Raw genomic sequence first — 23,974 nt, 5'->3', positions numbered from 1 at the left:
TTTAGCATAAGTTGCTGTAGCTTAATGATTGCACAGAGATAATTTTGTGGAAGTAAACAAGCAAGAGAACTAACCGTGAGAAAGTTTACTTCGAGTAAATCCAATCAAAACCACCATGAAAATTCTTGGCCGACAAGGGCACTCGTACAGTTGTTGGGTTAAAACCTAGCCTACACTCGGACTTATGGTTCAAAGATTTCATGGACTATCAAAATTACCGAGCAGAAACAACCACTCTGCTAACAAACTACAACTCATCCTTGACATCTTCTGGTTCTTTAACATCTTCATCACTCTTTGGCTTTTCCTCCTTGGGATCAGCCTCCACCTCTTCCTCAACATCATCTTCCTCTTCTACAGAGGCATCTGGGCTGATATTAAGACTCGCTTTCACTGAACCGTAGATGCTGGAAGCAAAATCTTTTGGATCACTAAGCATGAAACCACTCTCCATCAGCGCAGTCTGGTACATGAGACGAGCAGTCTGTTTCACACCCTCATCCTACAGTTCCAAGTTACAATAAGTGAGACCGACCACAATCCCAACCAAGTAAAACAAAAAATCAAGCAGTGAAAACAAAACCATCATCTCTCAGCAAAACAAACAAAAGGGATGAATTCTTAAAGTACAATAAGCAGCAACTGAATGAATGTCCATCAGTCAGTGACAGCAACTGAACTAGTGGACACCATTTCTTGTGGTTTCGATCACTTATGATTAAAACGTGTGATAGTAACTCATCTCACACCTGTCGATTCAATCATACAGATGCCCAGACCAGTATTGGCCAAAAGCTGCCTTTACCAATGCACTGTGCTAGTTATTATTGATCTTTAGCGACATTTCAAAAATAAACCCCATGGCCTTGCAGCTAGGGGCACAAATACTATTCAAAAGGATTAAATATCAAGCCTAAAACCATACCTCCGGATCCTTGACAACTCTCTCCCTCAGTTCCTTGATAATGGGATGCCTGGGGTTGATCTCAAGTACCCTCTTGCCAGGCATATATGCCTGCCTACTGGCATCCGAAAGAGTCTGTGACTGCATGATCTTCTCCATGTTGGCACTCCAACCGTACTTAGATGTAACCACCACACAAGGGGTCTGATCCAATCGGTTGCTGATCTTTATACTGTCAACACCCTCACTTGAAAGAGCATCCTTCCACCACTTGGTCAACTCTTTGAAAGATTCCTTGAGATCCTTGTCCTTCGATTCTTTTCCTAGTTTCAGGCCCTCCTTGGACACATTCTGGAATTTCTTGTCCTCGTAGTCCATCAAGTATTGCATCAGGTATTCATCCACTGGATCAGTGAAGTAGATAACCTACAAACAAATGGAATAAGTGAATGCAACCATAATGATATGCAAGCTGATGGCTTCTGGATATCAAATCAAGAAGCAAATATAGCTTGTGAAACAAAGTTACTTCCATCTACCCAGGATAAAATGGAATTTTCAATATGTCAAAAAGCTGCTTTCAAAGTAAAGAAACAAACAGAAGGGGTAGTAATAATCTTCTGTTCCTAAATGTAAAATGGCAATGTATGTGCAGCTTTTTCCTTAACAAGACCAAAAAGTCTTTCAACTTAAAGCATAGTTATGAAGCCCATTCCCAGTTTATGATTTTCAAAAGTAGGTTACAATTCCCCCGACTTTTGGGAAAAAACAAAAAAAAAATCTGAACACAACCTTTGCAGCTATGTAACGCGGACTCTTCTAACAGAGCACTGCACCTACGTCGCATCCGCACTCACGGGGGTGCGACACTTGGACACAGCTTCCTTTATGTCAGGTGAAGTCAACCACACTGAGGTCCTTTTCTATCCAAAAGTAGATTCAGTTAACCCTAACGAATTTCAATTTTATATATATATATATATATACATAAATGCATACACATACAAGTATATATATATATACACACACACACACCTCCGCACTAGTGTGGTGCTAATTTTTATTGATGAGAAATAGCATTTGTAGATTATTAATTTGATTTATTGCATGAATTTGTGCATGATGAATTGATGATATGATAATTGTTTTTATTTCATTAGTGTTAACTTAAAACTGTTAAAAATTATATATATACCCTCTCCGCACCCCCACACCTAAGTTTTTTTTAAAGTGCCGCATCCGCACCCGTATCTGCACCCACACCTATGTGATATAGTTTTGCAGCAATACCTCATAGCCTTTCCTTGTGAGCCTCTCAAGGAACGGTGACTTCTCTAGCTGTTCCTTGTTGGCTCCTGTTAGGTAGAAAATGTCCTTCTGCCCTGCTTTCATTCTCGATATGTACTGATCTAGTGAAACAAGCTTGCCTTCAGACTTTGTACTGTAACCAGGATGAGGGGAAGTGTATCAGTTATCTATAATTCAAAATATGCACAAAAAGATTATTTATTAGGGCAATGAAAGCAAGAATTTGAACAGTTACCTTTCAAATCTAAGAAGTTTTGCAAGTCTGTTCCTGTTAGATGCATCTTCGATGATGCCAAGTTTAATAGACTTGCCAAACTCTTTCCAGAACTTGGCATACTGGCCCTTTTTCTCATTATTCTCAGATTCTGCTGCAGCATCTGGTAACGGAAAAAAAAATGGTCCAACCTCAGATACGTATGATATAGATAATAGCATAGTGTCCATTAAATCTCAGCAGCACTTCAGACTCTAACCTGTTTTATCCTTGTCATTGGACTCATCAGGATCCTCATCTGCAATCCGACGGATCATATCAAGAGCTTTGCGGATAAGTTTCTTCTTGATAGTTTTCAAGCTGCTGTGCTGTTGAAGCATTTCACGTGAAACATTGAGCGGTAAAGTGTCGGAATCAACAAGGCCCTGTGAAATACAAATGGATAAGAAATTCAGATCTCCGTGGCAGAATCAGAGCTAAAATGCACTCAAACAAGTTATATAATAATATAAATCTGAGAGACTTGATGACCGCAAAGTAGGCCTGAATCCTGAGAAGAGCACTTTTGGTATTTAGTCATCTTGGCTCAGGACTGGAAATGATCAGGCAATGCAGTAAGTGCAAGGAGACACCATCAAAATTCAGTGATGGATATGACCCAATGCAAGACATTTCCTATCCCTGATTGGGTTACACAAGCTCTAAGCAGTTGAAAACTGATATTACAGCATATAATTACCTTCAAGAAGTTCAGGTACTTTGGTAGAAGTTCATCAAATTCATCAGAGATGAACACACGACGAACATATAGCTTCAAGTTTGACTTGTTGTTGTAGTAGCTCTCGTATAGGTCATGAGGAGCCTTAGGAGGAACAAATAGCACAGCCTTGAACTCGACATCACCCTCAGCAGTAAAATGGCTCCATGCTAATGGCTTCTCCTCACTAAAGTCCTGGTTAAACAAAGAGAATATGATTAGAATCAAATGCAACTTTCCAGGGCATGACTCAGAAAACTTTCAATGTGTAGATTGATCCACCTTTGCAATGGATTGATAGAATTTTGCATATTCTTCATCAGACACCTCCTTTGGACTCCGTAGCCATATAGCTTTGACATCATTCAAACGCTCCCATTCATAAGTTGTTTCCTTCACTTTTTTTGTCTTTGGCTTCTTTTCAGCATCTTCCTCTTCAACTTCTTCATCCTCTGAGCTGCTGCTCTCAGCTGTCACATTGAAAAAGTGATCAGATTAGAAAGAAAATCCACTATGATGAATGACTAAAAATCCAAACTGCAGCAAAAGACTTGATGCAGAATATGGAGAACTTGTCATACTTGTTTCTTCTTCATCAGTGGACTCGTCTTCATCTGCTGGAACTTCTACATCAACCTCTTTGCTTGCCCAAAGGTATATAGGGAAGTTTATGAATTCAGAGTATTTCTTTACAAGCTCCTGCCACCATATGAAGACATCATCACCAAAAATTGAGTTGTACGGAAGCCACAAATAAGAACTAAAAACTCAATATTGAACACAAAAAGAAAATTAAATTCATCTGTTCTCATATACAATGCAAAGCCAATGGGTAAGCAATGCCAAGCAACATCTCAGGTCTGTAAAGACTTTTGCCTACATAAATTGGTTGAACCAAATGCATGCTATCTGTGATAAACCAGATTGAAGCCAGCCAAATAAACTGGATTCTCGTAAATACCCAACATTTAAGCACCAGAGAGAGATCCTAACCAGCCTCTGTCAAAGGAAACAAGCACGATAACTGAAATTATTTGCAATATAGAAACCAAGAGATAGTGATATGAGCACCTAGATACATTACTATAAAATACATAGGGCCCAATCCAGTATAAACAATCATTTCATGATGTGAAGGCATCATGACAATATTTTATATAATGTACAGAATTTAGGGTGTCTTGAAGCAGTATGATGAACACGAGCTAGCTATTTTCAAAAAGTAAAGAAACCAAATGACAGTGGTACAAACACTTAAGCATTTATATATTTATAAATCACATAAGACCCAGTCCAAAAAAAACTGAACATCTCATGGCAAAAAGGCAGAATAAAGTCATGAAATGTACCGTACAGAACTTAGAATAGGTTTACAAGTGTACTCAGTAATTGCTACGAATGCCATGCAGCAGTTTAGGTGCATGGTGCAAAGCACAGTCATATACCACATAATACAGTAAAATTCAATGTCGCTTTAAATGTTAAACCTCACTATCAGTCACGAATGACATACTGCTAATCCCACACATCATGGCATTGAAGAATAACACATAAAAAGATTAACAATAAGCCTTTAATTACAAACTAAGTAATCAAAGCACCCACTTTTAATTTTTCCTCCTGCAAGTATTCGCCTGCCTCTTCCTTGAGGTGCAGCCTAATCTCTGTCCCACGACCAAGTGGTTCATTCCATGAATCCTCCGAGATTGCAAATGATCCATCAGCTTTTGATTCCCACACATACCTGGAAAAGAGAGAGAAAGCCCAAATGGAATAAGAAATGTATAAAATCAAAAAATACAAAATAACTATGGAAAGTCTTCAATTTAAAAATCAATACTTACTGATTATCATCATTATGCTTGCTAATGACTTCAACATAATCAGCAACGAGGTAGACAGAGTAAAACCCAACTCCAAACTGTCCAATCAGATTCAAATCACCTCCACTCTGAACTTTCTCCACAAAAGCTGCAATAAAATGGCAAAATCAAACTTCATCAAGAGTTCACCAGACACTGAACATTTAAAATTGATTCAAATTTACAGCACCACAGAAAGTACCTGAAGTCCCTGACTTAGCTATGGTACCCAGGTTCTTGATGAGATCCTCTTTTGTCATTCCAATGCCTCGGTCACGAATAGACAACACTTTTTTCTCTTTGTCCAACTTAATCTACATGTAGTCAAGAAATATAAAGGTTAAACATCATAAGACAACCAGATCCTTCATCGATTCTTATTCGTGAACGGGCTTGCTTGTTATTCAAGATGTCAAGAAAGATAAGTTGCAAATGCACCCAAACTATTAGTATTTTCCCATATTTCAAAGATGCAATCACAGAAATTGATCATTTACTCCCAGATTTAAAAGATGCAAGTAAAAAAAATTATCATTTTTTTGAATTATTGCTCTATCCTTTCATATTTCCATGACATAATTCTGATTCAAATTAATATATCAAACTTTGTCATCTCAATATTCTGTCCTCATCATAAAATAATTGCAAGGCTAACCTGGATCTCGAGTTTCGCGTTGTCACCCTCACCCAAAATCTCTTTGTCTGTGAGGGAAAGGAACCTGATCTTGTCCAGTGCCTAATCCAAACATGCATCACTCATAAAAGTCAGAAAACCCATTTCTCGAAAAACAAAATAAAGCACAGAACCAAAGCAGCAAGATAGTTGACACTCACATCAGAAGCATTGGAGATGAGTTCCCTCAAGAAAATGTCTTTGTTACTGTAGAGGGAGTTGATGATAATGTCCATAAGCCTCGAGACCTCAGCCTGAAACTCAAATTTCTCCGCATTGCTTCGTAAGGTTTTCCGGGAGATAGACTCCGACTCCCTGAAAGGAAACAACCAACAAGAACCTCAATCACCCAAAAAGCAGATCTTCAATACTTGTCTGACCCTCTAATCTTACAAATAAATTTGACCACTGTGTCTATGTCTGAAAAAGTGAGAGTAAATTTGTTTCTAGCAAATAAATTTGACCACTGTGTCTATGTCTGAAAAAGTGAGAGTAAATTTGTTATTCTCACCATACATGAATGACATTCTTTTGACTGAAAATGACAATGATATGATTGTCAAAACCAAGTCATAGATAAATTCTCAGTTCGAAATGAAAGACATGAGAGAAGCATCCTATGTTCTTTGAATTAAAATCACTCGAGATAAAAACTCTAAACTTTTAAACTTGAGTCCAGAAAAGTATCTAAATTATATACTCAAAAAATTTAAAATGAGTGATTGCAAGCCTTTTAGAACATATGTGGTAAAAGGTATCAAATTGAGTAAAAATGATAGTCCTGGTGATGGACAAGAAAGACTGAATGTCCCTTATGCACAAGTTAAAAAGTTGATGTATGTTATGTTATGCACAAGTCCTTATATCGGCTTTGTTGTTGGCATCGTTAGTCGCTACCAAAATAATCCTGGTTGGCCTCACTCACAAGCAATAAAAGGGATATTTTGATATTTAAAAGAGATTATAAAACTTGAAATTATGTTTTCAAGCTGATGATGTAGAATTAACTGAGTATTCTGATGCTAACTTTACAGGCAGCAAAGATAATAGTAAATCCACTTATGTATATGTTTTTCTCCTCGAAGGATGAGTAGTTTTCTGGTCTCGTAAGAAACAAGGTTGTGTGACTGAGCATACTCAAAAAGCAAAATATATTGCATGCAATGCAGCTGCCATATTTGTCATTTGAATAAGTTGTTTCATTAATGATTTGAAGCAGAACATAACCAATGGGCCAATCTAAATTTATTGTGATAACCAGGATGCGATCTCTCTTATGAAGAGTGGAGCAGACAATTCTCAAAGTAAACATACAATGGTAAAGTACCATTATATTCATGATATGATTAAAATTTATGAAATCAAAATCAGCAACTTACCTCCATGATCCTTTAAGAAAGGGCATATCAGAGAAAATGTTTTCAAAACATATGTCCTGTATAGGATTAAGATATGTCTAATAAGACATATGGTTGGATGAGTAACTAAAGTACATAACTCATTCCAGAAATATAGATGAAAGAGAAATACTCCAACAATGAGAGGTAAAATCCTGCATCATGATTAGTTTCACATCGATAAGTGAAAGATGTTGGTCATACATGACCATGGTGGCCATGTTTCACAAAGAGTTTCTTGAGTTAAGGAGAGAAGTCGGCCGTCCCTCTCTCCAACTTGTGAAATTATCCGTTAAAGGGACTTATGTACATGAAACATGTTTGAACGTGTTTCATCTGGATAAAGTCAAAGCAATGAATTTGTTACCGATTTTTTCTCTAAAGAGAAAAAATCGGCAAGTCCCACGTACACTGGGTAATGGCTACCCAGGAGGGTGAAACCACCAACAACTATCTCTCTCTTAAATAAGGGAGAGGGCTTACTCAAGAAGCACAACTAACCTGTGAAAGTATATCATCTCCTGAAGGACGTTTACAACTTTATCTTCACCTTCACTATTCTCACCTTCATCTGCACGTATCTAGAACATTGATTCTTCAGGGGGGTGGTGATGGAGCTTCTCTAGCATCATTTTTCAAAAAGTGAGTGATGGTGGGTGGTAGTGATAGTGGTGAAATATATGGTGGTGATGGATGGTGAAAAATCATAGGGAGGACCATTTTTCGAGAGGTGGGTGGCGAGGAGTGGTTGGCACCATTTTCTCTTGGTAGGAAACATTCATCCACCTCTATCCATGAAAGAATGTTTCATATTCAAAAGTCTACGTTTTTTTTAAAAAAAAAACTCTTGCGAGAAAATGTTGAAAAAATCATACGGATTTTTCACGTGCCCTAAATGGTGATCATGAATAGTGGCATTGTGGGGGTAAGAAGGCAAAGTGGATTGTGCCAGATTTTCCCAGTGCTGGTTTGCCAAGAACCCAGTCATAAAATTTTGTAATTTATTGCAATATTTCCAAAGGCTGATATAATACACAAAAAAAACATGTTATTTTCATCATATACCAACACAACAAAAATAGCTTTGAGGTATTTTCATATTTTCTATATTTTATATGCATATATACCAATATTTTCAAAAAACAAATCCTAAAAAACCAAAAACTTTTAAATTTCACAAGATTATTCCAAATCTAGACGATATTTTCTTGCAAGAAGAGGACCTGTACAAAAAACAACAGGACAGCACTGTATAAGTTGAACGCTAGCTACATCAGTTTTCGGAAGAGACTCAGTTGGACAATGTAATCTAGATTGTGGATCGCTCAAATTCCAGTCATCAAAGGAGGAAAATGTGTCATTTATCTTCATGGAAATGAATATGTTACTTGCGCTCGTGCACACACAGAGGCAGGTAACAGCCAATCAGACCATCAGTATCAGCCTCCACCACCACGAACCACAGACATAAAGGAGAAAGCAGTAGAGCAACTGCTGTGTTTATTACAAAGTATCAACAGTAACAGTAGTGTCAAGCCACAAGCAAATCATAATGAACCACAAACAGCATAAACTGTTGAATGCATCACACCAGGTTTTTTTTTCTTTTTAATTCTGTCAAACACTTGTATAAACACTCTAGTGCATATTGGTGCACAAAACTGCCTTGATGAAACACAGAAAATCACAGGGTCGTAGGGTTTCTAGACTTCTCCATTTTGTCGCCTCTAGAAGAGTTTGGTATCGAGGAAGCTGAGAATACGGCATGGTATGATGAGGCAGCAAGTTGTGCTACTGCTGGCACGGCACCACCTGCATAAACCAAGCAAGCACCAAAATCCTAAGAACTAAACACTATTATTGGCTGAAACCACTTTTAATCAGACAGCATACATTGATGACAAAAGCAAGGACAATGAATACGGCACAAGGGGAAGCTCTTCAAAAAGTTACAAATTCTTACCGGGCACATGTACCCTGATTAGTTCCATACTTGATGGTCAAACACATTGCCTATATGCGTGTGTACATGTACATTTTCAAAGACCAACATGCCGAATCAAGGTGGACGTATCAGCATCTAATTCACTAAAGTGTGCATTTTGCCAAATTAAAAGCATGAACCTCTGAACCTTTTTTATTGTTCTCGAGTAAAACATATATTTTTCACATGAAATTTTGTATAAAAACGAACACAAGACAGGATGACCAACTGAACTATGAAGGGGACTAACCTGCCAATCCAGCACATGTTGAAGAAAAGATTATCACAGGTGGAGCCTGCATCCACAGATGAAGAAACATCATTAGAACTTTTTTATAATGATTTTGAGGCCAGATAAACGTGAATCAGTGTCAAAGAAAGAAACACCAATACAACCATGAGTAGAGATCGTCAAAAATTTTGGACACGGGGACACGGCTATATATATATATATATATATATATATATATATATATATATATATATATATATATATATATATATATATATATATATATATATAAGATTGTAAATTTTAAAGCAAAAATAAAAAAGTAATTCTATTGAAGTAACAATACAAACTTACCAAAATATAACACATAAAGAAGCTTGTGAGTGTGATAACAACAAAACTTATCATAAATTTGCCTCATCGTCTGAATTAGAGGGAAGAAGAAGAACAGGATCCGGACCCGATCCGAGTCCAAATTAATTTTAATAAATAGACAAAAATAGACTCGGTCAAAGTTGACCGAGTCCAAAATGTGGATGGACTCGGCCCGGTGCGTTGACCGAGTCCGACACTTAGTTGACTGTGTCCGCACCTGTGTTGGGGCATGTCGACACGGGTGCGTCGACCTTTTAGCCGAGTCTGTGTGACTTACCGTGCATGTAATAATTCAGGTAAAGCTATCAAGCCTCACCCAACAATGAACCAATAGTATTAGAGTTTGGATTCAGGATCTACTAACATAGGTCTGATTAGCTAATCAAGTCAAATCCACAAGCTATGAATAATACGTAGGATTTGGTTCTGGACCTGGATTGAAAACTTATAAACCAGAGCCAAGATCGAGCCAAGTTCTGAATAAGATCCTGCAACTTTTGCATATAAACATATTTTAAGAAACAGATATTTTACTTGATTAACTGGGTCTGTCCATGTCACATAAATCCATACCGGTTTATGTCCTTGCCTAAGCCAGGTTAAACCAGATTTGGCATCAGTACCTCAAAGTCATACACGACTGGATCCACCTGGATTTAACCCAATGATAGCCCAGTTTTGTACAGGCAGCAAAGCAAATCTGAGTTCTTGATATTAGTTTTGTCAGGTCTCTCTTTACTTCTTTATTTGAACCAAATTTTAGTTATTCTTTACCTTAGAACAAGGAAAGTAATAGCAATATTATGTGTAGTAATAACAAAGTACTTCAGATTGTTCAAATTCTTCAAATTTTCAATGAACACGATCTCTATACATGGAGGACAAATGAGTACTGAATTTAATCAGAAAGGGCATGTAAATAACTGTCATAAGTTGCAATATTTCATGATATAGCTGGAGTAGGTAAGGACAATGCTAAAGAATTTGAGTTGGGGGATACCACCTAGTAAATCTAGGTGTAAAGACCTTAGCTGCTCACATTAATACAATTAGTGCCCTTCGCTTTCACAAATGGAATACTCATCCCACACATAAAAGGTTCTCAATCTAAGCCAATATTATTTTGAGAGAATTAGTGATCAGGGATGTTCTAAAGCCTAAAACTGTGAATCTGTTATAAATCATGCTATCAGACTACTCTTGCATCTTGCTCTTCATGTCCTCCAACGATCAAGCCAGAGTTCTCCAGGCACAAGAATCCTATAGCAGCAAGATAACCACAATTACAGGTTGACTATCTAGTAGGATATATCAGCTTACACTTGGGAAGTCAACAAGCAAAAAATGTAGACCGCAGATAGTAGAAATGCTGCTTCAGAAGCTGTCCACTTCTGAAATTGAAAGGAATCGATAAGGAATCATGATGCTTGCTTTTAGGAATGCAATCCCCATTAAACAGGAATCATGGTTCCTGGATACAGGAATCAAAACTCCTAGGATGATAAGCCTTGTAAATTAGTTATGGTAAAGAATATTTTGCATTGCAATGGATGTTATATAATAGCACCTTGGTATCCCAAGAAAGCTTGCCATTCATAAATGTCATCCCGGTTTACAGTGCTGCATATTTCATGTATATTTTTAGAGAATTTCTAATATAATTTATTGGCTTTATCAATTGCCAAATTCCCATTCAATGTCCATGCAAATTAGATGAACACACACACACACACACAGAGATCCCAGGTGGTGACAAAGAGCATCTATCGAGACCAGCATAGACAGGAAGCATACGCTGAAGTCGTACCCTATGGCTGATGCTGAATGTGGCCAAAGAACCCATGTCTAATGCCAGACTTGGAAAGCCAAAGTCCTAGCCTACATGATGCTGAATGTAAACCCAAAGGGCCCATGTCTAATGCCCAAAGGTGGAACTCCTAGTGATGAAGCCTAGCTAGAATATACAAACCTGTCTGCCAGACATCCTATGATGAAAGCTGGATTTGGAAGTTATGACCCTGAGAAGTAAGGTTGCAGTCATTTCTAGAGACGTCACCTCTAGCAAGGAAGGGTCTAATGAGTAAATTTATGTGGTTTTCGAGTGATAATCTGTTGGATCACTGTAAACCAAGAACACTGATTTCACATAAATGAAACAAAGGATGATAATCATTATGTAGCAAATCTATTTGCTAAAGATGACAGCAGTGAAGACTCTGAGCCAGGAGATGAAGGTGATCAAGCAAACATGTCTTCAGCCATCACCTCAGCATGATTTATATAGGAGGGGGGGGGGAGATTTTAGTCTAGTAAATCATTATGATTAGATCATTGAATGTGAGACCGTGTCATTGTGTCACATCTAGTAACCTTGTTGTGGATCCTTCATTGAAGCAAAAAATATATCCTAAAACCCAGTAAAAAAATGAAACAAACCAAGCCACCAGCTAAACAAAACAACAAGGCAAGAACCATCAAACCAAGATGAGATAATTATTGTAGATATCTTCACTGAAAACTAGCTCATAACTGACTGATTTTTTATGAGAAAATTGAAAATGTTTAAAAGTTGTTACACCATGAAGGGGACCATCAAACATGGCATATGAGGGAAAATGTGTAATCCTGCATATTCTTTTGTACTTTCTACATATCTCCACATTATCCTAATATCCTATGGTGCTCTTCTTCTGCCCATTCAAGTATGCCAAGGTTTCTCATTCACAATATCCCCTTTACCAGTACAAGACAGTACTCTTCTTTTGGCTATAAAACTGTAATGCGAAAACATCAAAACTAAGGCAAGAAATTTGAAACTTGTAAAATAGCAAAGTAAATCCAAGCATTAAGACAGCCACGTATGAGATTAAAAACATGTGAAGTAGTAAACCACTTACACCAATAAAGAAGTGCAACCACATGGGCCCTTTTATCCATCTTCTAACAATAGGCATTGCTGCAAATAAAAATAAGAATAATACATCAAAGGTCAAAGAGTAAAAAAAAGCCATGAATAGCTAAATGTATACTGTGATCCGTGCCTAAGAGCACCAAGACTACAGGCTTTTCTCCACAACTCATAACAGTGACAAAAATGCATTTAATTTAAAACCTACATTCAACCTATCAAAATCAAATTGAGAGAGCAAATGAAGATATTAGAGGGAAAAAACCTTTGGCTTTTGGGCTAGCTAAAAACAATATCATTTTCATTTAATTTCATTGACCAAACAAACCCAACCAATATGAATAACTGATGAGACATTATATCATTGCCAGCATATTCATAGAATAATACAAGTATGAAAAAAGAAAAAAAATTCTGATATATTATGTTGCACAACTTTGTGATTGAAGGCAGAATTTTTCATAACAGGACATGAAACAGATTGTTTTACATGTAACAGATCACCTAAAATGGTTATTCAAGGACCCTTGCCTTCAAAATTAGATGATTGCAACAGAGAGCATTTTCATAATAATCTATAAGACCAAGATCTTATAGATAGAATTTGCATGCTTTCATTTCATCTCCAAGTGTCCAATTAAGGTTCTCACTATGCCAGAGGAAATTGGGCCAAGGGTTTCTTCTTGTCAAAGTGATCCAAACAACACTTATTCCACAAACTATTATATAATACAAAGGAAATTGAGCAAGCAACCCAAGTTGGCATAGCATTCTAGATTGAGCAGTTACCAAAAAAATATGATATAAATTGAGGAACCAAACCAGATTAGGTGTTTAACATTAACTCAATGAAATTAATTCTCCAGTAAGACCAGAAAATGTGGACGTGTCAACATTTTTCTAAACATTGACCAGCATGGTGTAAAATGTAATAACTACAAAAGAAACAGTGGTTAACCAATTAAAAATATATAAAAAAAAATCACCAAATACCATGATTAAATCCATAAAATGCACTTGCCGTCCCTCCAACAGCTGAACCGATCTGCATTTCACAGTTTGCATTAGATAACAAAAATGATGCCAAAGAATAATCACTCAAACAGAAAAAAGGACTTCTTTAAATACCATAGAGAAACTATCTCTCACAAATGGTGCAACGGTCCAACTACTGGTTTCCTGGAATAATTAAAAAGGCAAATAAGAATGTGAATCAGAAGTCAAAATTTCCTCTTCCTAAGCTTCAAAGAAAAAAATGAAAATGGAGGCATCAAACCCAATGCGGGAATGATAAAAGGAAAGAATAGAGAATAAAAAATTTATGGAAGTGAAGGGAACCAACCATGTCTTTGGAAAGCGGTCCCGCACAGTGTGGGCATCTTAAGCCAGTAGGAGTTGAACCTGCTTTGCTGAATTTGATTTCTGAATCACCCATAGTCACCTTCTCTATGCTACTCTCACATTAATCTACCTATCAAAAACTAGCACCACGTGACAAAACAAAACAAAATAAAATAAAAGACCGCATATGCCTATTAAAACTTTTGGGAGCTAATTTTTGCCTACCACAAAAATGAAAATGCTAAGTGAATCATAATCAGAATCAATCTGTTGAATTTATATCAATCACACATCCAAAATGATTTTTCAAACCAGATAGGAAAGATTTGGGAAGCAGCTAAGAAATATAAAATGAGAGTAAAAATAAAACAAATAGCTAATCTTAAATACGAAATTATGAGAATAGAGAAAAATAAAAGATAGTCACCTCAGAATTTTGTTTTGTTCTGCTCAGTTGCTTTTTCTAAACAAATATCTATTCATGTCATATGTTATACAACAGGGAAGTATATCTCTAAATACCCATTTTAGATTTGCACCATATCCACAATAGATGCCGTTTTGAAAAAAAAAAGTTCCACAAACATAGACAAATTGCATATCCTAGAGACTTATCCATATCACACAACTTGGACCAACTCAAGCATGAAACATCATTTTACTAACTAGATTGAAAGATCAGGAATTAGAGGAGAAAATAATCCCATTACACAAAAGGTAAGTCAAATCAACAAACTAAAAGGAAAGTGTATATGAAAACATAAAAATGTAAACACATATTAATATGCACGGGAACATTATGCATAATTTAATGCATGACAATTGCCATGTGGTCCACTACATTCATGCAATTAAACTACTCAACAAATGCCCCACTGCTCAAAATGCTAAAACAGACAAAAAACGAAAAGAATGCTTTAAGAACATGCCACATGTCTCAGAATGTGATAGTTAGATTCTTAAAGTTGCACCATCTCACAGTGTTGTGAAAAGCGTTGAGGCCTCTGAGGCGAGGCGTAAGCCTTGAGGGGTAAAGTGTAAGCCTCAAAAATATTTTTTTTGAAAACTTAAAAAAAACTAAAAAAAATATCTAAAATTATAAATAAATAAAAAGTGCTTTATTGATGAAGCAACAACCAACAAGAACTAAAAAATCTGAAAAAATATGAGATTAACATGTAAAATAGTAAAAGTAACATTAATGTAACAACTTGATCTACATAAGTATATAAGAAACCAAAATTCTCTCACAGCATGAGATCTTATTTATGTTGTTTTTCAAACATTAGAAACCAAAATTCTCTTCAATTAAATTAATCTCTTGCCGCATTTGCAGGAAAAAAACAACAACAACAACAACAACAACAACTACGCTTTCATCCCAAAACAATTGGGGTCAGCGATATGAACCAAAAAAGAAATTCATTTTGGGTCTTCCACATGAATCATTTTCCTCCAATCATTTCTATTTAATGCCATGTCCTCGGTGAGGTTCAAAGCATTCATATCCTTTCCTATCGTCTCCATCCAAGTCTTCTTAGGCCTACCCCGACCTCTTTTAACTAATATATTTTCCCATTTCTCCAACCTTCTAACTGGAGCATCATTAGGCCTTCGCCGCATATGTCCAAACCACCGTAAACGATTCTCTCGCATCTTATTTTCAATGGGTGCAACACCTACCTTCTTACGTATCTCCTCGTTCCGAATCTTATCTTTTATTGTATTTCCACACATCCATCTAAGCATCCGCATCTCAGCTACACTCATTTTTTGAATATGATGTCTCTTGGCAGCCCAACATTCCGTACCATATAGTAAAGCGGGTCTAATAGTCGTCCTATAAAACTTTTCCTTCAACCGCAATGGCATTCTACGATCGCACAACACTCCAGTTGCACTTTTCCATTTCATCCACCCAACCTTTATCCTATGATTTACATCTCCATCAATTTCTCCATACTTTTGAATGATGGATCCCAAATATTTGAAATAATCATTCACCGGTATTTCTTGCTCACCAAGCTTCACTACACTCCCATCACTACTTCGTTGCTCCATATATTCAGCCTTACTCTTACTCAACTTAAAACCTCTAGCTTCCAATGTCTGTCTCCATATGTAGTAACGAAAGCATGGGCCTCTTCTGTATTCAATCCAATTTCAGCAAGCAATGAAGTTAACTGACGCAAAACCGAAGCATAAGTGTTATCAAAATCCAAATAAAAGAACATTCTGAATCATTCAACAACAAAGGAAAAAGACCCAAATACTCAAATGTGTATCAACAACTTAAAACACTCTACCAAATATGCAGCAATCACAATTGCATCAATTATTTAGATGAAAATAACATGTATACATCTATGAAGCATCTAAAGCCTGTGGTTTTGATATATTTATATGTATATCTAATAAGTGAAAATCAATATTAAAAGTATATCGTGTCATTTGTTTTGCATCGGCTGAATTTGCTAAAGAATCTAACTTATGTCTAGAGACTCATCACAATACACATGCTCTATTTCTCCAACTTCTGTCATCGTAATATATCAGCTGCAAAACACCTTGGGGTTAGCAAACTCGACGAGTTTAGTCCCTAACTAAGATATTGTTTTTTAACTCAGTTAAGGATCGATCCGATCCAACTCAAGCAAGTCACGAGCTGACTCACCGAGTTTGCTAACCATGCTGCAAAAAGCTTGAATCAACCTTTATCTATTGAAATCTTGTTGAAATCTATAAACTGTAACTTTTTTCTATTGAAATCTCGTTGAATCTATAAACTGTCACATAGGTATGCATGCAATAACATAGGAGCGAAGAGGCTGACAGAGGAGAGAGGTTCATAGACGAGGCTGACAGAGGAGCAGTCTTCGTCTTCTATTTCTTCTTCTTCTCAGGTTGATAGACGAGCGAGAGGTGGGAGACGAGCGAGAGGTGGGAGAGAGCATAGAGTGAGAAAAGGGGGAGACGAGAGGTGGGAGACAAGCAGGGAGGTGGGAGAGAGACGAGATAACGAGGGGGCCCCGACAAAATAACCCTATTTTTTGGTCAAATGGGGGCTTTGACCCCCATTTGACCAAAACAAGGGAGGCGCGCCTCACCCTGCCCTGAGGCGCGCCTCACCCTGAGGCGTACGCCTCAAGACCAAAACAAGGGAGGCGCGCCTCACCCTGCCCTGAGGCGCGCTTCACCCTGAGGCGTACGCCTCAAGGCATATGAGGCGTGCGCCTCAGGGCTTTTGCGCCTTATGCCTGCGCCTCAAGGCACAAAGCCCCGCGCCTTGAGGCGAGGCATGCTTTTTGCACCTTGAGGCGCGCTTTTAATAACACTAGCCTGAGCCTTTCAACTTGAGCAAGTGTTTCTGTGCATCTGATGGGGTTTGTGTCCATCATAAAGCAAACAAAACAGCAATCCTAGTTACAGCATGTTTCAGATTCCTCAGTTGAGATGGTGCAACTTTAAGAATCCAACTATCACATTCTGATACATGTGGCATGTTCTTAAAGCATTCTTTTCATTTTTTGTCTGTTTTAGCATTTTGATCAATGGGGCATTTGTTGAGTAGGTTAATTGCATGAATTGAGTGGACCACATGGCAACTGTCATGCATTAAATTGTGCATAATGTTCCAGTGCATATTAATATGTGTTTACATTTTTATGTTTTCATATACTCTTTCCTTTTAGTTTGTTGATTTGACTTACCTTTTGTGTAATGGGATTATTTTCTCCTCTAATTCCTGATCTTTCAATCTGGTTAGTAAAATGATGTTTCATGCTTGAGTTGGTCCAAGTTGTGTGATATGGATAAGTCTCTAGGATATGCAATTTGTCTATGTTTGTGGAACTTTTTTTTTTCAAAACGGCATCTATGTGGATATGGTGCAAATTGAAAATGGGTATTTAGAGATATACTTCCCTGTTGTATAACATATGACATGAATAGATATTTGTTTAGAAAAAGCAACTGAGCAGAACAAAACAAAATCCTGAGGTGACTATCTTTTATTTTTCTCTATTCTCATAATTTCGTATTTAAGATTAGCTATTTGTTTTATTTTTACTCTCATTTTATATTTCTTAGCTGCTTCCCAAATCTTTCCTATCTGGTTTGAAAAATCATTTTGGATGTGTGATTGATATAAATTCAACAAATTGATTCTGATTATGATTCACTTAGCATTTTCATTTTTGTGGTAGGCAAAAATTAGCTCCCAAAAGTTTTAATAGACATATGCGGTCTTTTATTTAATTTTATTTTGTTTTGTCACGTGGTGCTAGTTTTTGATAGGTAGATTAATGTGAGAGTAGCATAGAGAAGGTGACTATGGGTGATTCAGAAATCAAATTCAGCAAAGCAGGTTCAACTCCTACTGGCTTAAGATGCCCACACTGTGCGGGACCGCTTTCCAAAGACATGGTTGGTTCCCTTCACTTCCATAAATTTTTTATTCTCTATTCTTTCCTTTTATCATTCCCGCATTGGGTTTGATGCCTCCATTTTCATTTTTTTCTTTGAAGCTTAGGAAGAGGAAATTTTGACTTCTGATTCACATTCTTATTTGCCTTTTTAATTATTCCAGGAAACCAGTAGTTGGACCGTTGCACCATTTGTGAGAGATAGTTTCTCTATGGTATTTAAAGAAGTCCTTTTTTCTGTTTGAGTGATTATTCTTTGGCATTATTTTTGTTATCTAATGCAAACTGTGAAATGCAGATCGGTTCAGCTGTTGGAGGGACGGCAAGTGCATTTTATGGATTTAATCATGGTATTTGGTGATTTTTTTTTATATATTTTTAATTGGTTAACCACTGTTTCTTTTGTAGTTATTACATTTTACACCATGCTGGTCAATGTTTAGAAAAATGTTGACACGTCCACATTTTTTGGTCCTACTGGAGAATTAATTTCATTGAGTTAATGTTAAACACCTAATCTGGTTTGGTTCCTCAATTTATATCATATTTTTTTGGTAACTGCTCAATCTAGAATGCTATGCCAACTTGGGTTCCTTGCTCAATTTCCTTTGTATTATATAATAGTTTGTGGAATAAGGGTTGCTTGGATCACTTTGACAAGAAGAAACCCTTGGCCCAATTTCCTCTGGCATAGTGAGAACCTTAATTGGACACTTGGAGATGAAATGAAAGCATGCAAATTCTATCTATAAGATCTTGGTCTTATAGATTATTATGAAAATGCTCTCTGTTGCAATCATCTAATTTTGAAGGCAAAGGTCCTTGAATAACCATTTTAGGTGATCTGTTACATGTAAAACAATCTGTTTCATGTCCTGTTATGAAAAATTCTGCCTTCAATCACAAAGTTGTGCAACATAATATATCGGATTTTTTTTTTCTTTTTTCATACTTGTATTATTCTATGAATATGCTGGCAATGATATAATGTCTCATCAGTTATTCATATTGGTTGGGTTTGTTTGGTCAATGAAATTAAATGAAAATGATATTGTTTTTAGCTAGCCCAAAAGCCAAAGGTTTTTTCCCTCTAATATCTTCATTTGCTCTCTCAATTTGATTTTGATAGGTTGAATGTAGGTTTTTGAATTGAATGCATTTTTGTCACTGTTATGAGTTGTGTAGAAAAGCCTGTAGTCTTGGTGCTCTTAGGCACGGATCACAGTATACATTTAGCTATTCATGGCTTTTTTTTACTCTTTGACCTTTGATGTATTATTCTTATTTTTATTTGCAGCAATGCCTATTGTTAGAAGATGGATAAAAGGGCCCATGTGGTTGCACTTCTTTATTGGTGTAAGTGGTTTACTTTGCTATTTTACAAGTTTCAAATTTCTTGCCTTAGTTTTGATGTTTTCGCATTACAGTTTTATAGCCAAAAGAAGAGTACTGTCTTGTACTGGTAAAGGGGATATTGTGAATGAGAAACCTTGGCATACTTGAATGGGCAGAAGAAGAGCACCATAGGATATTAGGATAATGTGGAGATATGTAGAAAGTACAAAAGAATATGCAGGATTACACATTTTCCCTCATATGCCATGTTTGATGGTCCCCTTCATGGTGTAACAACTTTTAAACATTTTCAATTTTCTCATAAAAAATCAGTCAGTTATGAGCTAGTTTTCAGTGAAGATATCTACAATAATTATCTCATCTTGGTTTGATGGTTCTTGCCTTGTTGTTTTGTTTAGCTGGTGGCTTGGTTTGTTTCATTTTTTTACTGGGTTTTAGGATATATTTTTTGCTTCAATGAAGGATCCACAACAAAGTTACTAGATGTGACACAATGACACGGTCTCACATTCAATGATCTAATCATAATGATTTACTAGACTAAAATCTCCCCCCCCCCCTCCTATATAAATCATGCTGAGGTGATGGCTGAAGACATGTTTGCTTGATCACCTTCATCTCCTGGCTCAGAGTCTTCACTGCTGTCATCTTTAGCAAATAGATTTGCTACATAATGATTATCATCCTTTGTTTCATTTATGTGAAATCAGTGTTCTTGGTTTACAGTGATCCAACAGATTATCACTCGAAAACCACATAAATTTACTCATTAGACCCTTCCTTGCTAGAGGTGACGTCTCTAGGAATGACTGCAACCTTACTTCTCAGGGTCATAACTTCCAAATCCAGCTTTCATCATAGGATGTCTGGCAGACAGGTTTGTATATTCTAGCTAGGCTTCATCACTAGGAGTTCCACCTTTGGGCATTAGACATGGGCCCTTTGGGTTTACATTCAGCATCATGTAGGCTAGGACTTTGGCTTTCCAAGTCTGGCATTAGACATGGGTTCTTTGGCCACATTCAGCATCAGCCATAGGGTACGACTTCAGCGTATGCTTCCTGTCTATGCTGGTCTCGATAGATGCTCTTTGTCACCACCTGGGATCTCTGTGTGTGTGTGTGTGTGTTCATCTAATTTGCATGGACATTGAATGGGAATTTGGCAATTGATAAAGCCAATAAATTATATTAGAAATTCTCTAAAAATATACATGAAATATGCAGCACTGTAAACCGGGATGACATTTATGAATGGCAAGCTTTCTTGGGATACCAAGGTGCTATTATATAACATCCATTGCAATGCAAAATATTCTTTACCATAACTAATTTACAAGGCTTATCATCCTAGGAGTTTTGATTCCTGTATCCAGGAACCATGATTCCTGTTTAATGGGGATTGCATTCCTAAAAGCAAGCATCATGATTCCTTATCGATTCCTTTCAATTTCAGAAGTGGACAGCTTCTGAAGCAGCATTTCTACTATCTGCGGTCTACATTTTTTGCTTGTTGACTTCCCAAGTGTAAGCTGATATATCCTACTAGATAGTCAACCTGTAATTGTGGTTATCTTGCTGCTATAGGATTCTTGTGCCTGGAGAACTCTGGCTTGATCGTTGGAGGACATGAAGAGCAAGATGCAAGAGTAGTCTGATAGCATGATTTATAACAGATTCACAGTTTTAGGCTTTAGAACATCCCTGATCACTAATTCTCTCAAAATAATATTGGCTTAGATTGAGAACCTTTTATGTGTGGGATGAGTATTCCATTTGTGAAAGCGAAGGGCACTAATTGTATTAATGTGAGCAGCTAAGGTCTTTACACCTAGATTTACTAGGTGGTATCCCCCAACTCAAATTCTTTAGCATTGTCCTTACCTACTCCAGCTATATCATGAAATATTGCAACTTATGACAGTTATTTACATGCCCTTTCTGATTAAATTCAGTACTCATTTGTCCTCCATGTATAGAGATCGTGTTCATTGAAAATTTGAAGAATTTGAACAATCTGAAGTACTTTGTTATTACTACACATAATATTGCTATTACTTTCCTTGTTCTAAGGTAAAGAATAACTAAAATTTGGTTCAAATAAAGAAGTAAAGAGAGACCTGACAAAACTAATATCAAGAACTCAGATTTGCTTTGCTGCCTGTACAAAACTGGGCTATCATTGGGTTAAATCCAGGTGGATCCAGTCGTGTATGACTTTGAGGTACTGATGCCAAATCTGGTTTAACCTGGCTTAGGCAAGGACATAAACCGGTATGGATTTATGTGACATGGACAGACCCAGTTAATCAAGTAAAATATCTGTTTCTTAAAATATGTTTATATGCAAAAGTTGCAGGATCTTATTCAGAACTTGGCTCGATCTTGGCTCTGGTTTATAAGTTTTCAATCCAGGTCCAGAACCAAATCCTACGTATTATTCATAGCTTGTGGATTTGACTTGATTAGCTAATCAGACCTATGTTAGTAGATCCTGAATCCAAACTCTAATACTATTGGTTCATTGTTGGGTGAGGCTTGATAGCTTTACCTGAATTATTACATGCACGGTAAGTCACACAGACTCGGCTAAAAGGTCGACGCACCCGTGTCGACATGCCCCAACACAGGTGCGGACACAGTCAACTAAGTGTCGGACTCGGTCAACGCACCGGGCCGAGTCCATCCACATTTTGGACTCGGTCAACTTTGACCGAGTCTATTTTTGTCTATTTATTAAAATTAATTTGGACTCGGATCGGGTCCGGATCCTGTTCTTCTTCTTCCCTCTAATTCAGACGATGAGGCAAATTTATGATAAGTTTTGTTGTTATCACACTCACAAGCTTCTTTATGTGTTATATTTTGGTAAGTTTGTATTGTTACTTCAATAGAATTACTTTTTTATTTTTGCTTTAAAATTTACAATCTTATATATATATATATATATATATATATATATATATATATATATATATATATATATATATATATATATATATATATAGCCGTGTCCCCGTGTCCAAAATTTTTGACGATCTCTACTCATGGTTGTATTGGTGTTTCTTTCTTTGACACTGATTCACGTTTATCTGGCCTCAAAATCATTATAAAAAAGTTCTAATGATGTTTCTTCATCTGTGGATGCAGGCTCCACCTGTGATAATCTTTTCTTCAACATGTGCTGGATTGGCAGGTTAGTCCCCTTCATAGTTCAGTTGGTCATCCTGTCTTGTGTTCGTTTTTATACAAAATTTCATGTGAAAAATATATGTTTTACTCGAGAACAATAAAAAAGGTTCAGAGGTTCATGCTTTTAATTTGGCAAAATGCACACTTTAGTGAATTAGATGCTGATACGTCCACCTTGATTCGGCATGTTGGTCTTTGAAAATGTACATGTACACACGCATATAGGCAATGTGTTTGACCATCAAGTATGGAACTAATCAGGGTACATGTGCCCGGTAAGAATTTGTAACTTTTTGAAGAGCTTCCCCTTGTGCCGTATTCATTGTCCTTGCTTTTGTCATCAATGTATGCTGTCTGATTAAAAGTGGTTTCAGCCAATAATAGTGTTTAGTTCTTAGGATTTTGGTGCTTGCTTGGTTTATGCAGGTGGTGCCGTGCCAGCAGTAGCACAACTTGCTGCCTCATCATACCATGCCGTATTCTCAGCTTCCTCGATACCAAACTCTTCTAGAGGCGACAAAATGGAGAAGTCTAGAAACCCTACGACCCTGTGATTTTCTGTGTTTCATCAAGGCAGTTTTGTGCACCAATATGCACTAGAGTGTTTATACAAGTGTTTGACAGAATTAAAAAGAAAAAAAAACCTGGTGTGATGCATTCAACAGTTTATGCTGTTTGTGGTTCATTATGATTTGCTTGTGGCTTGACACTACTGTTACTGTTGATACTTTGTAATAAACACAGCAGTTGCTCTACTGCTTTCTCCTTTATGTCTGTGGTTCGTGGTGGTGGAGGCTGATACTGATGGTCTGATTGGCTGTTACCTGCCTCTGTGTGTGCACGAGCGCAAGTAACATATTCATTTCCATGAAGATAAATGACACATTTTCCTCCTTTGATGACTGGAATTTGAGCGATCCACAATCTAGATTACATTGTCCAACTGAGTCTCTTCCGAAAACTGATGTAGCTAGCGTTCAACTTATACAGTGTTGTCCTGTTGTTTTTTGTACAGGTCCTCTTCTTGCAAGAAAATATCGGCAAGATT

The 23,974-nt window shown here is 36.9% G+C and overlaps 3 protein-coding genes across 5 annotated transcripts; 1 reads left to right on the top strand and 2 right to left on the bottom strand.

The window, feature by feature from the left end:
* On the bottom strand, positions 1 to 7,633 carry LOC149817881 (endoplasmin homolog). The gene is made up of 14 exons (XM_089986105.1): positions 7,617 to 7,633; positions 5,880 to 6,033; positions 5,701 to 5,781; positions 5,248 to 5,359; positions 5,028 to 5,154; positions 4,789 to 4,927; positions 3,765 to 3,882; positions 3,466 to 3,653; positions 3,166 to 3,378; positions 2,686 to 2,851; positions 2,448 to 2,589; positions 2,195 to 2,345; positions 926 to 1,330; positions 1 to 502 (listed from the first exon to the last, which is right to left on the bottom strand). Exons 1-14 carry the CDS (start codon positions 7,631 to 7,633, stop codon positions 248 to 250), a joined length of 2,268 nt encoding a protein of 755 aa, XP_089842231.1. The 3' UTR covers positions 1 to 247.
* A 950-nt stretch (positions 7,634 to 8,583) lies between these two features.
* Positions 8,584 to 16,949, bottom strand: LOC149817880 (uncharacterized). 3 transcript variants are annotated; one of them, XM_089984223.1, is made up of 7 exons: positions 16,789 to 16,949; positions 13,957 to 14,085; positions 13,743 to 13,793; positions 13,608 to 13,659; positions 12,604 to 12,662; positions 9,350 to 9,395; positions 8,584 to 8,927 (listed from the first exon to the last, which is right to left on the bottom strand). In XM_089984223.1, exons 2-7 carry the CDS (start codon positions 14,047 to 14,049, stop codon positions 8,800 to 8,802), a joined length of 429 nt encoding a protein of 142 aa, XP_089840349.1. In that variant the 5' UTR covers positions 14,050 to 14,085; positions 16,789 to 16,949; the 3' UTR covers positions 8,584 to 8,799. The 3 variants fall into 3 exon arrangements, with proteins under 3 accessions (XP_089840349.1, XP_089840350.1, XP_089840351.1); XM_089984224.1 differs by having other exon boundaries at positions 13,957 to 14,081; XM_089984225.1 differs by having other exon boundaries at positions 16,819 to 16,919.
* Positions 16,950 to 18,246: 1,297 nt separating this feature from the next.
* Positions 18,247 to 23,696, top strand: LOC149817879 (uncharacterized). Its single transcript, XM_089984422.1, has 6 exons — positions 18,247 to 18,380; positions 18,544 to 18,594; positions 18,678 to 18,729; positions 19,677 to 19,735; positions 22,885 to 22,930; positions 23,353 to 23,696. The coding sequence occupies exons 1-6, from the start codon at positions 18,288 to 18,290 to the stop codon at positions 23,478 to 23,480; spliced, it is 429 nt and encodes a 142-aa protein (XP_089840548.1). The 5' UTR covers positions 18,247 to 18,287; the 3' UTR covers positions 23,481 to 23,696.
* Positions 23,697 to 23,974: the final 278 nt, after the last annotated feature.

The sequence above is a fragment of the Nuphar pumila genome, chromosome 13, assembly GCF_984573655.1.
Source record: "Nuphar pumila chromosome 13, dmNupPumi1.hap1.1, whole genome shotgun sequence".
Classification (NCBI taxonomy): Eukaryota; Viridiplantae; Streptophyta; class Magnoliopsida; order Nymphaeales; family Nymphaeaceae; genus Nuphar; species Nuphar pumila.
Note: the sequence above shows the minus strand (reverse complement) of the source record. Positions and strands in the feature narration are given on the sequence as shown.

Excerpts from the sequence above, each read along its gene's own strand:
- LOC149817881 (XM_089986105.1), bottom strand. Across the intron at positions 5,782-5,879 it reads TCATCTCCAATGCTTCTGAT|GCACTGGACAAGATCAGGTT; the intron begins GTGAGTGTCAAC and ends TGTTTGGATTAG. Across the intron at positions 3,883-4,788 it reads TGCAGGAGGAAAAATTAAAA|GAGCTTGTAAAGAAATACTC; the intron begins GTGGGTGCTTTG and ends ATATGGTGGCAG.
- LOC149817880 (XM_089984223.1), bottom strand. The coding sequence starts at position 14,049 with ATGGGTGATTCAGAAATCAAATTCAGCAAAGCAGGTTCAACTCCTACT. Across the intron at positions 12,663-13,607 it reads ATTTTATGGATTTAATCATG|CAATGCCTATTGTTAGAAGA; the intron begins GTATTTGGTGAT and ends TTTTATTTGCAG. Across the intron at positions 9,396-12,603 it reads GGTTGCACTTCTTTATTGGT|GCTCCACCTGTGATAATCTT; the intron begins GTAAGTGGTTTA and ends CTGTGGATGCAG.
- LOC149817879 (XM_089984422.1), top strand. The coding sequence starts at position 18,288 with ATGGGTGATTCAGAAATCAAATTCAGCAAAGCAGGTTCAACTCCTACT. Across the intron at positions 18,381-18,543 it reads GACCGCTTTCCAAAGACATG|GAAACCAGTAGTTGGACCGT; the intron begins GTTGGTTCCCTT and ends TAATTATTCCAG. Across the intron at positions 22,931-23,352 it reads AACATGTGCTGGATTGGCAG|GTGGTGCCGTGCCAGCAGTA; the intron begins GTTAGTCCCCTT and ends TGGTTTATGCAG.